This window comes from Equus quagga, chromosome 1, assembly GCF_021613505.1.
Source record: "Equus quagga isolate Etosha38 chromosome 1, UCLA_HA_Equagga_1.0, whole genome shotgun sequence".
NCBI classification, from domain to species: Eukaryota; Metazoa; Chordata; class Mammalia; order Perissodactyla; family Equidae; genus Equus; species Equus quagga.
The window spans coordinates 144,406,458-144,419,120 of record NC_060267.1 but is presented as its reverse complement, the minus strand read 5'-3'; the positions used below and the strand labels follow the sequence as shown (position 1 = coordinate 144,419,120).

At 44.6% G+C, this 12,663-nt stretch overlaps 1 protein-coding gene across 5 annotated transcripts in view; it reads left to right on the top strand.

Annotated features, from left to right (window-relative positions):
- The window catches only part of MYRIP (myosin VIIA and Rab interacting protein), a 338,714-nt gene that overhangs the window by 243,564 nt on the left and 82,487 nt on the right, over nucleotides 1-12,663 (top strand). For all 5 annotated transcript variants that reach the window (XM_046645553.1, XM_046645535.1, XM_046645545.1 and 2 more), the window contains one exon: nucleotides 5,979-6,115. In XM_046645553.1, coding sequence (XP_046501509.1) covers nucleotides 5,979-6,115 — 137 coding nt within the window. The remainder of the gene's footprint in view (nucleotides 1-5,978; nucleotides 6,116-12,663) is intronic.

Sequence of the window (12,663 nt, the reverse complement as noted above, 5' to 3'; positions counted from 1 at the left end):
AGTGCTGTTACACTGCACCGTGGAGATGGTGACACTACCGACAGTGTGCACTACAAATTGAGCAGCGGTTTTGTGCCAGACTCTGCTACATGCGTCCTCTTCTGTCCGCCATCTAACCTCCTGACTACATTATAGGAGTAGGAGCTGTTGTTATTTCCACTTTACACAGGAGACCGAAGCACCAAGGGGCAGAATACCCTGCCTGACATGACCTTGCAGGATGGCGAGAGAGCCAGAATTTGAACTCTCTTTCTCTCAGCCTTCTCCCTAGCGCTGTGCTTCCCCAGTGTAATCCTCAGGGGCTCACCCAGCCTGTCCTGGAGCCCGTCACTCACTCCTTCCTTCACGGAGCTTTAGTAGTAAGATGGCCACGCCCTGGCCTCTTGCCTCCACCCTTAGACCCTTTCTTGTTGTCCTGACAATTGTGTGAGCTCTTGGAAGACAAGTCTGGGCATACATCTATGTCATATATTTATTTACATCATCTAAGTCTGTCCTTCTCATTCTAGCTTTCAGCCTCATTAGTAATATGCCTCATTATAACAGTTATTCATCACAGGGGAATGGAGGAATGTAGAAAGACAGCAGTGCCAGCGAGAGGTCTTAGAATCTCTAAGAACTTGTGTGTTTGGGGAAAAACCCTCCTGCCAAGAGATTGTGCTGTTGTCCCATCGGGGCGCATGCCCCAGACTGGGAATCACTCATTTGCAGCATTTACTACATGGGAACCATGCAGGGAAGATGTGTTCGCTCACATTCGGACTCAGCTGGCATCCCCAGTGGGGATCAAGGGTCTGGCCTTTCTGTGGGCACTCTCAGCTGAGTTATTTAATTCTTCCTTTAGCCTTGTAAGGCACAAATTATTATCTAATTTTACAGATGAGGGAACTGTAGTTCCAAGGACTAAAAGTAATCAATTCTGACTATATTGTGATTGGTAAATTTTAAACATTTGCTGTTGATTTTTTTTTTAAGCTTTGGTATTTAAAGAAATGATCATGCTTAAGTTTATGAAATTACACAAAGCTAAGAATCTTTGTGTGAGCATCCTTAAGGATAACTCGAGATCATTTAAAAAAGAAGCCAGGGAAATCAAGCAGTTGAGCTCATTCCAAGAAATGAGCTCTCCATTCCCTGGTGAGAGCAAAACTCGACGGCATTCAGCAGCACTTGAATGACCTCTAATATGAAAGGCTCAGCTTGCTTGAGCCTCAGAGTGGAATCAGGGCACTGCCCTGGGGCTGCTGGGAGGATGTCACTGAATCCTTAGAGAATGAGTGGCAGAACCACAGCCCGATTTGGATAGCAGAAAGCTTTTGGAATCAATCCAGGTATAAGTTGGAAAGTTTTCTACCACAAGTCTCGTCACCAGGAGCGCGTCTCCTGTCCTTCCTAAGCTACCTCTCCTATGTGTTTACTTCAGCTGAGAAGCAGCAGTTTGGGCCTCCTTAGAGAAAATACTTGAGACATAAAGCAAGTTGGTTCCAGTTTCCCATAGATCTGTGGGAATGATCCAGAACCCAAGGCCTGGGACACAGACTGTCTGGCCATTCCCAAGATGCCTTTGTCTTGGCTTTTGATTTCATTTCATGACTCCTCTTGCACTCTTTGAAGAAATTAGTCTGGCAGCACTGTTGGGTAGGGGCCTCATCTGTTTTGTCACCCCCTGTGTCCCTAGCACAGGGCCTGCCTCTTAGAGCACTCAATAAATAGTGAGGGAATGAAAGAATGAATGAGTGAACAAATGAAGGAATGCAGGCTTCCACCCTGCCTTCCATTCCAGCAGGATGCTGACACAAGTCTCTGTACTTCTCATCTACCCTTCCCTGAAGTCATGTCTGGTCAGGTGGAAGCTGGAGACCCGAGGGTGGGCCGGGGGGCCCTGAAGCACATGTAGCCAGTCCACCCTGGGTGCTGCGTCCTCACAGCCCTCTCTGGACACCTCTGCCCCACGAACCACATGCATCCTGGGAGTTTCCTCTGAGCTATGAATTTTAAAATAAGTGAAATAAAAGCAGTAATATCAAATGAGGGTAATCATGACTGAGCCTTCCCTGGGGCTTCCAGAAAAGCTTTCCACATTAACTCTAAGTCAAAACATAATCTAAAACACATCACTTCTTAAGGAAAAGCTTTCTGCTATCCAAATCGGGCTGTGGTTCTGCCACTCATTCTCTAAGGATTCAGTGACATCCTCCCAGCAGCCCCAGGGCAGTGCCCTGATTCCACTCTGAGGCTCAAGCAAGCTGAGTATTCCATATTAGAGGTCATTCAAGTGCTTCTGAATGCCGTAGAGTTGATATAACCAGGGAATGGAGAACTCATCCTACGACGTACTTGAAGTATTAGGACTCTTGGTTACAAATAACAGAGACCCAACTCAAAAAGGTTTAAATGATGGCTCATGTGATGGAAAAGTCCAAGGGTTGACTTCAGGCTTAAGTAGATCCAGGTGTTCAAAGCATGTCGAGAGAATCCTGTCCCTTCCCACTATCAGATCTGCTGTTGTTCAGAGAGCCACAAATATCCCCAAGTGATGGCAAAGATGGCCCCAAAAGCCCCAGGCTTTCATTCTGCCATGGGGCCAGTCCAGCAGAAAGGGAGCACCTCTTTCCGAAAGCAAGCACACCTTGACCCTGTTTGGCAGGTCTGGTCATGTGACCACCCCCATGGCTGCCAGCGAGTGAGGCCAGCCTTTCCAGAACAACATAGACTCAGTTGGGGAGGAGGGATGAGTGTCCCAAAAGGGAAGGAAATGCCCTTTTTCCAGAAGAATGAGGAGTGCAGTAACAACTATCCCCCACCAATAGCATAGACCCGCTCAGCTGCTGAGCTTCCCGCTCAGGTCCTTCCTGGCGGTCAGCTGCTCAGAGAGCAGGGCAGGGTGTGGAGAGGCAGCCCGGAAAATATTTCTCTTCCAGAGTCATATTTCTTTTGTGCTTTTAAAGCTATCAAATAAATCATAAGCCCAGAGGTTATGATTTCCAAGGACAAAGTCTTCCATATTTTTTTTCTTTTCTGCTATATTATTCTAAATTCTGAAAATAGCTTTATGGGTTTTTCTGTTTATAAAAATGACAGACACTTACTGTAATAGATTAAAATGCTATAGGCAAATACAATGGAGAGAGCCAGTCGCTCTTCACATTGGGTGCCTGTGACTAGCACGTGTGCGTGGTTGAGGTCCCATTTTTGAATCTCTGCTCAGGCACTTGCTCCTTTGGGCAAGATGATCTGACTACATCTTGATTTGCTCATCCATAAAAATGGAACTCATCCGTGTAGTTGTCAAAAAAAACTGTTGAGCCCTCACATTGTGCCAGATACCTTATTGCTTGCGTTATTTCATTTAATCCTCAAAACTGCCTTATAAGGTAACCAGCACTGTCATCATACCCATCTTATAAATGAAGAAACTGAGGCTTAGAGGAATTGAGTCATTTGTTCATGACCACATGGGTGGTAAATGCCAGAGCCTGGGCAGTCCCAGCCTGTCTCAGACCCCATGCCCTTACCCACTGCACTGTACTCCAGGAGAATTAAATACAGTGATTCAAGGAAAGCTTTGGGCACAGTGCTGAAGACAAAGCAAGCACTCAAATAATTCCATTCGTTTTTATTAATAGCAATGATACTGATGATACAGTGCAGTTTTATATAAAAGGGATGATATGTTTGGTGCATTCTGTTTTATAGCTGCCTTTCTCCCTCAATGAAGAAGACAAGCCTCTAAATGCCATCTTGTCTCCCAAACCAGAGTGGAGGCGATGATGCTTGCTTTCTCCCCTTTTCTCCTCCTTCCTGTGCTGCACTGGAGGCTGGAAGTGGGCTTTGCCATGGAGCAATCGGCCCCTCCTTCGGGGATTTCTTTTCAACGTGAGGCCACTTGGAGGACTTTAGAATCTCACACCATCACGGGTGAGGAGTGAAATTGCTACAAGCTTCCTGAAAGACTGGCGTCTTTGAACTCAGCAATTCTACTTCTAGAATCCACAGTCCTAGACATGTGAAATCATTTAGCTGCCAACATATGCATCACAGACTTGTTTTTAATAACAAAAAAAATTGGGATGAATTCAGTGTCCAAAGATGGGAGATCAGTTGTATAAAGAACACTGTGTTCATACTATAGAGAACTCGCAAACTACTAAGAATGCTGTGGGGGAAGACTATTCAACAACTTAAAGTCAATCAGGAATGTTAAGTGAAAAAAACAGGTTTTAAACAGTGACCGTCCATCATGTCCCAGCTTTTCTTTAGTGTCAACTATGAGCGCTGCAGTGGTCTAGGAACTTGGGGTACAGGAGTGGGGAAACACCTGCCTTCCGTGAACTTGTGTTCTGTTGGAAAGGGGGAAATAGATAATAAACAATTTAACAAGTAGTGGTTAATTCACATATTAGTGTATTATCATATATAATGAGTTACAGATAATTAAGCAACAGGGACAGAGAATCACTCTGTAGAAATATGAGGGGAGTGTGAGAGTAACAGGACAGAAGATGTGTTGGCGTGATGGTGGTATTTCAGCTAGGGTGGTCAGGAAAGGCCTCCCAAAGGCGGTGACATTTGTGCAGAGAGCTCCAAGTGTGTAAGCCAGGAAGGCAACTAGCAGGCTTGACTTTGGGGTACATGGATAGGACCTGGTGGGCAGGCATGTGGGGGCTCCCCCAGTGCCAAACAAGGAGGGCTTCCCTGCAAGGTGGTAACCCCTGTATTGAAGTCCTAGGCCTCCTCAAGTAGATTGCTCAATTTTCTTAGAGAACTGCTTTCTATTTTTGTCCTAAGACAAAGCATTGTTGGATCGATTGTCCATTTGTTTGGAATAGGGATGGGGCCAAGAGCCCTCACTGTTGTCTACACAGCCATTAAACCAGCTTTCTGAATACTGTCTCATAACCCAGTCCTGCTCTCTGCACCAGCCAACTTCGAATTGGACCTCCCCCTCTTCTGTCTGTTTTGAGGGACAATATTCTGTTATTTTTATGCTCTCACTCACTTTCAGTTTTCCAGAAATCTGTCAAAATCTCTGATTCTGTTCTGTCCTCTAATCTTCACTTTTATAGATTTCTTTCCCTTTGGATGTCTTCTCACATTTCACTGGCGTCTGGGGAAGAAGAGCAGCTAAATGTGTGCTTGTTCCTCCATTGAATTAGACACATTTATATTCATTTTGCTCTTCTGAATTTTCTAAAATGAGCATCCATTATTAAATTCATAATAAGAAAAATAACAACAAAAGCTGTTCTTGAAATGGAAGGATTTAGAAATATGCTCTCGCCAGGCAGAAAAGAGAAGAATCAGGTCAGTGTTTTGTCTGGACCGCTACAGCCCTGACCGGGGGACTGCTTCCCCACAGCGCTTCAGGCTGAGTGAGTAAGAGGCTGGAGAATCTTGCTGTAGGGCCCGGTGTCTCACTTGTGCTTTTTATTTTCCCAAGATGAATTAGAAATGTTGTTAATGCAGGAAGAGTGTCAAATATAAAGCCTGCTATTAAACAAATGTATCAGCAGCTTCAAATGGCAAGCATTTATCAGCTTGCTCTTTGGATGGACTCAAGTGACGGTTCTTCTGCTGGTCTTACCTAGGGTCACCCATGCATCTCCAGTCAACTGGCAGTGGATGGCCTTACTCACCTTCTAGGGGTTGGCTGGGTATTGGCTGGGGCAGGAGGGGTGATTGGGCCAAGTGTCTCTTGTCATCCCAAAGGCTAGTTTGGGCTTGTTCACATGGTGATGGGTTGCAGGACTTCCAAGAGCAGCAAGAGAGGAAGGTACAGGGTTCAAGACTCCACAGCATCACTTCCACCACTCTATGGCCAGAGCAGGTGGCCAGCCCAGATTCAAGGAGTAGAGAAATAAACTCCACATATTGGTGGAAGGAGCTACAAAGTATTGTGGCAGTCCTTCCAAACCATTATTTAATAATTCTATTTTTTAATGCAAATGTTTTGTTTTCTAATTCTGTGTTTTCTTCAGGCTTCTGAGAACCCAGTCTCTGGAATGGTTCTACAATAATGTGAAGAGCCGTTTCAAACGCTTTGGCAGTGCCAAGGTCCTGAAGAACCTGTACAGGAAACACCGGTTGGAGAGTGGAGCGTGCTTCGACATTCTAGGTACACCGGGTGCCTGCTGCTCTGGGAGTCTTTGGTGGGCTGGTGGGATGGAAGAAGGCCTAGCTTGGAGGCCCTGTATGCCGGGGCACGCTCACCTGGGACAGAGAAAGTTGCTTAAACGTCTGGCTCTAATGAGGAGCAGAAATAGAAGGACATATACCAAAGATTCTGTTAAGTTTTGAGTCTTTTGGTTCCAGCATCCTCACTGAGCTGAAAATGTTATGAGTTGGGAAGACCAAAGTACTTCTACAAATTGTGGACATTTTAATTCTGGGTCCTTAGAAACTAAAGATTCCTGATCATATTCCCCTCATGATTAAAACATTGGCGAGTCATCTTTGTTTGGTTGTGTAGACTAGGTCTGCACTCAGAGGATATGCCCTCCACTCCCCTTCCTTCCTACTCAAAATTCTCTTCATACCAAGCCCAGAATTTGATGTAATGGGAGAGTTAGAAAAGTATCAGCTTCCTCCTAGGAAGCTGGAAGATGAGTCCTACCTATGCTGTTTTTAATCAGTTAAGACAACCAATGTAATTAGAACGCAAAATTGTATTCTTTAGTTCCGTTAGACCAGCCAGTAGGAAGAAATGGTTGTCAGAGTATGAACAGCACGTCCTCCAAAAAAGACTGGTGTTTTTTGTCTAGAGGCGGATTTTTTTCATGACTTTGCTGACGCAGGTAAATGCTTTTTATCCATGAGAAAGAGGGAAGAAAAAAAAAATCCCATCCATCTCATTTGGAGCTTTTTCACCCTCATTATTTTACATTGTTGTATTCTCAATAAAGTCTGCGGTTGTGTCTTATCTAAAAATGTGCCAGCCACTGAGTCAAGGGGGAAAATAGGATGGAAGCATTCCACACACAAAATCATTAGGGCCTTTTGTGGTGTAGAGTTGTTAGAATCTCTGTCTTTCAAAATACTCAGGAAGCCCATAACCAAGAGAGCAGTGCTGAAGGTTTCCACGTATTATTTTTATCTTCTCTTTAAGAGTTTTCTAAAAATTTTCTCCAGGAATAGAGGCAAGAAAGAAAGCTTAAAGTAATGGTGTTAACAGTAGTTTTTCAGCCCAAAGAGATATCTCAAGAAACTTCCAGAATAGAATTGGCTCACTTATTTGCATCCCATCCTTTCTTTCCTCTCTTGTACATCCCCAGGTCTGTTTCATGTACCCCTTTACATGTCACCAAATTCAGATCTCATAGGTGTTCTCTGCTGATTAATGCAAATTGAGAAAAAAAGCAAACACATGTGGAGAATCCCGTAGAACAGAGCACAATTCCTGTTTCTCTCCCTTTCTCTCTAAGGCCCCACAGGGGGAGCAGGTGGATATGAATCCCAATGGGTGAGCTCAGGGTTTTGAAATTTTCAAGCGTCACTTTTAAAGGAGAATCATTTGCTGGGAATAACTATCTGCCACAACTGAAGCAGATTTGGGTTCTGGGCCCTCTGTGATTCACCACTTCTTTCCTCTGGGACTCAGTCACAGCACTTATCCCACTGCATTCAGGTGATGGTTTACAAAGCCGCTCTCCTGCTGGACCATGTAGAGGCAAAAGCATCTTTATCTCTGTGTTCCCAAAGCGTGGCTCAATGCCAGGAACGTCTTATGTCCTCAGTACTGCACTAGTTCAATCTAAAAAGCATTTTGTGGGTACCAAGTCACTTCATAAAAGTGTTAGAATCTGTCGCTTTAATAGGGTTAGTGTCCCCATTTAAACTGAGATTTCCTTTTAATAAACGTGAAGATAAGCAGACAGGAGACAGTTTCTGAGATGGCACTCAAACCTCTAAAGCCGTAATCATAAAATAGTGAGATGTAGTCTACACACAACTTACAAAATTTAGTTACAATTCAAGTATGGAGAAATATCCCAGTGCTTAAGCAGCCTGCTGGTTATGGTGGATGACTGGGGAGTGACTAGCATTAGCTTTTCCTACCACTCAGCACCCTTGGATGCTCACCACCTGCCATCCTCAATCCTGACTACACATTAGAATCACATAGGGAGCTTTGAAAAAATCCCAGTGCCCAGGATCACCTTCCACCCCCCAGTCAGTTACTCCCAAATCTCTGGAGGGGGGCCCGGCACAGGTATTTTTTAAAGCTCCCTGGGTTATTTTAAGGGAGAGCCAAGACTGAGAATCTCAGCTAGTATTCACTATAATTTGTTCAGCAGAGTTCTGAATAAGATGGTTCCATCAACTCCATCTAAGGGTACTTATTTTCAGAATTTTGATTGTCAGAACACATTAGGCAACATCTGCAGTGTGCAAGGCATGTGCTGTGTTCCAGGACTCTCAGAGTAAAACTGCTTTTACCTACGAAACATCTGCACAGTGTAGTTTGCCATAAAAACACTCAGTCCATTGAAAATTCACTTATGCCACAGAATTTTATAGGTCACCCATCACATGTGCACCTTTCATGGCCATCAGGCCCTCCGTTGCCCTCCCAAGCTAACTTTATTCCTCCTGCAGCCCCATCAGGAGACCAGGTTAGGCCTCAACAGAGACCCATTAGTTTTGTCAGATAAATTTATCTAAGATTGATTAATTCCTTCAGTAAACATTTATTGCACACCTACTATGTGCCCACCTGGTTTAAGAGTTGGGGATGACACTGCCATCTCAGAGCCAACAGGCCAGTGGAGAAGTCAGATAAATAAGTAAATAAGTTTATAAAAAATATAATGTCCATTGGTAATGAGTGCTCCCCTGTTTACCTAATTGATCCAGCATGACATTTTTAACAGTTATCCTACGAAGAAGCACTACATGAAAAGATAAAAGTCGCCATGATTAATATACCTAATCTCTAGACAATTGGATGAATAATATTTGCTTTTTCTTAGTATTGGATAAATAAAATGGGAAAATAAACCCTGCTTTTATTTATTAACACTCTAAATCTATATTTGACGTAATTCTTGAAAAGGTCTATTACATCTTTCATCTGGGATTTAACTGACAAACTCGGTCTTTTGAAAATGCTGAGCCTCGTGAAATCAGAGTCCTCCAGCTCGGGATAGATGTGACGGCGGCGGGCTGCTCTGCATCAGTGCTTCCCAGAACAGTTCCATTGCTCTGCCCGTGGAAGAATCACATCATCCTGAATGACGCTGATCCTCTCACCTGTGAATTTAAAGGGACACAAGGAGAGGTGTTGTACTAGAGGATTTAAAATCATGCAAAACCGGAGCTTGTCCTCTGGTCAGCTCAGTCTCCCAAAGGTGTTCGCAGATCCTCTCCTCTCTCCTCCTGCTCCTCACCGTCCTCCCCGTTCTCTCAGCAGATGGCCTTGCTGCCTCCTTCACAGGCAGGCAGTGTAGACCAGGCAGAGACTTCCTCGTCTTCCCCCTTCCAGCGCTGTCTGTGGCCATCCGCCTTCTTCAGCTGCTGAAGTGGAGGCACTGTCCCCTCTTCTTGTTGCCTGCCCCTCCCCTTGTTCTCCACATCTGATCCCCATCACATTCCAGGAAGGTCTCAAGGTCACTCAGCCCTTGCTCCTTGCCCATTCAACCTTTCTCTGAGCTGGTTCCTTCCTATTGATTTGTAAACACACTCCAGTCTCTCCCGTTTCCTAAACCCTCCTGGGACTGCATATTTTCCTCCCTTTCCTGCCCTGCCATGCTCTCTCCCATCATAGGTATGTGGGGGACTGGTCTTGGCCACACCACGATAATGTCTCTTTGGCATGAGGATTATTTGGGGCTTGTTGCTTTTGATAAACTGGGACAGGGAAGGAGGTTCTGAGGAGTGGAACTTGCTTACCCTTTGTTAAGAAATATTTACATTTGTAAGGGAAATCTCCATCTGTAAAGGTCCCTCCCTCTCTGTACCCGAAGAGGGGGATGACTATCTCTAGAAACTCTTAATCAATACCAAAGGCAAGGACTTAAATCTGCATAATAATCTTACTCCTGTTTCTGGTAACCTCCTGTAACTGACTCCCCCACCCCCAATATCCTCCTTTGTTGTTAGCTGAAGATGATATTTAAGGTGGGGGCTTCAGCCATTTTGGCAAGTTGCTCAGCTTGCCTGAGCCGCTCCCATGTATACATGTTATAAAGCTTTGTTTAATTTTCTCCTGCTATTCTGTCTCATGTGAATTTAATTTGTTTTGCAGCCAGATGAACCCAGAGAGGGTAGAGGAAATGTCTTCCTCCCCTACAGGTACATTCCAGAAAGCAGGCTGTCCTCATGGCTTCCATTTCCTGCACTTCCTCATTTTACACCCACTCTCTCCTCCTTCTTCCAAGCTGTTCTCCACACAGCAGCCAGAGGGCACTTTTGGAAGCACAGAACTGGGCCAGGTCACCTCTGTGGAACCTCTACTGGCTTCTTGTGGCTATTGGGATAAAGACCCAACACTGACGTGGCCGCCATGACCTGTGTGCTCTCTGGCTTCAGGTCATCTCATGCCGTGCTTCCTCTCCTGTCTGCAGCCCAGCCACACTGCCTCTTGTTAGGTCCCCAGATGCACCCTACTGCCCCCACTGCCTGTCCCTCTGCAAGCTGTTTGCTCTGCCCTGGACCCTCACCCACCTCCCCACACCCCCTTGGCTGGTTACTCTCTGTCTAGGTCAGTCTTCCCTGCTGAACACTTTCATGATTCTGTGAACCACCCAATCAGAACACTTAACATATCTATAATTTTACATTTGTCTATATAAATTTTTGATTAATGAGTTCTCTCCCACTTGTCAACACAAATAATCCATAACCAACCTATCAATCAAAATTGGGGTGAGTTTATTATGAGGCAGAGTGAGGATTATAACCGAGTAAGGCCTTAGACTAAAGGCGTTCCGGAGAAGCATGGGTTTCAGTACAGTCTTATATCTTTTAGAACAAAGAACATACATTAAACATACCCAGGATACATTTCCCTCAAGATTTCAGAGATATTCATTTGCAAATTAGAAGATCAACATGACCCTGATGTCAGAAAAGGGACTAATATCAGCGGGCATTACCAATAGGGCATTAACAATAGGATGTAGGAGGGGAAGTGTGCATTCTTATGTTAAGAGAGTGCATTCTTTACTTTAACAGATAAGCAGATGTACAACATATGTTTGATAGGCCATAAGTCAGGCCTTTTAGTTCAAGCCAAATCAGTTTTGAACTCAAATAGTTACCCCATATACCTCAATATGTGACCTCTTGTCACACTAGACTATCATGTTTGTCAGGGCAGCTAGGGTTTCTGGCGTTGCTCTCTGATGTACCCTCAGAGCCAGCTGAGGGCCAGGCACCTGGCAGCTGCACATGGAGTATTTGCACTTAGATGTATAACCTGGGAACTGAGGAGGTGACTTAGCCTCAAGCCTTATTTAATAAGTGAGGAAACTGAGACCCAGGGAGACAAGGTCCCTTCCTCAAAGTCACAGGCCTAGTATAAGAGGACTGCAGGCCTTTTGAAAATCGGGTCAAAAAACATAAACACAGAGAATGGTACGTGGTCAGACTGAAGTACCATGACAGGCTGCACGCCAACAGCTTGTTCCACAAAGGTAGAAGCCTACTAAACCTGCTACAGGTACCCACAGCAGTTACCTTAGAGCTCCCACATGGGAGCCCCCATGGCAGCCCATCCAAGGAAGCACCGTGTGTTATAGGTATTGAAGGCCTATTGCTTAGTTTGACTTGGCATCAGCGGCACTTGTCCCCTTTTGAGCTAAGGCATCTAGAACCATATTTATTTTCTTGGTTCTATCAAACAATGTTTTCCACCAGCATCAAATTCAATACATTTTTTTTCAAGCCACCTGCTGTCTAGGTGCTATCTTGGGTACTGGGGATACAATACAGTGATTTAAAAAAAGAAAATCCATCATCTCCATCTTTAGAGATCTCATTTGGTGAAATAATATGTGAACACATATAATAAAAATTTCCAATTAAAAGGGCTTAGCCAACTGCTCTTCTCAGCCTGGAACTAAGACTAGGGTTGTATGTTCCAACAGAGAGAAGAACTGAGAAGAAGCAGTGGACCTTAAAAAGTCAAATGCCATGGCTTACTTTCCTTGTCTCACTCTGGGTTTGTTTCCCATGGACTCTCGTCTACAGAAGAGAATGGTGACAGTTAAATCATCAGCTAAAGGCAGCTGTTTGGCTCAATTTCATGGGCTGCAGCTAAGACCAGACATGCACAGTCTCATCACCCACTATGAGGAGGGCGCTCTTGCTGTTCCTCTATTTCGAGTAAGGAAACTGAGTCAGATTAACTTGCTCAAGGTCACACGACTAGTAATTTGCAGGTCCAGGAATTGACCTCACATCTCTCTGACTTCAGTCCATCGTTCTGTCTTTGATTCCACATTGCCTCCACAGAAGGTATTGGAAGAAAGCTGGAGTTGGCAACAATGCTACATCAGGAATCAGTGTGAGAAGAAAAACGTGACTGGTCAAAAATTGTAGCGTTACTGTGGAACCCAGTGATTCCCCAAACCTATTTGCAAGGCTAACTTAATCAAAGTAGGTAATGGTGATCTGCCAATTCAGCGCTCACCGAAGAAATCTGATAATCGTGTTCTCTCCCTT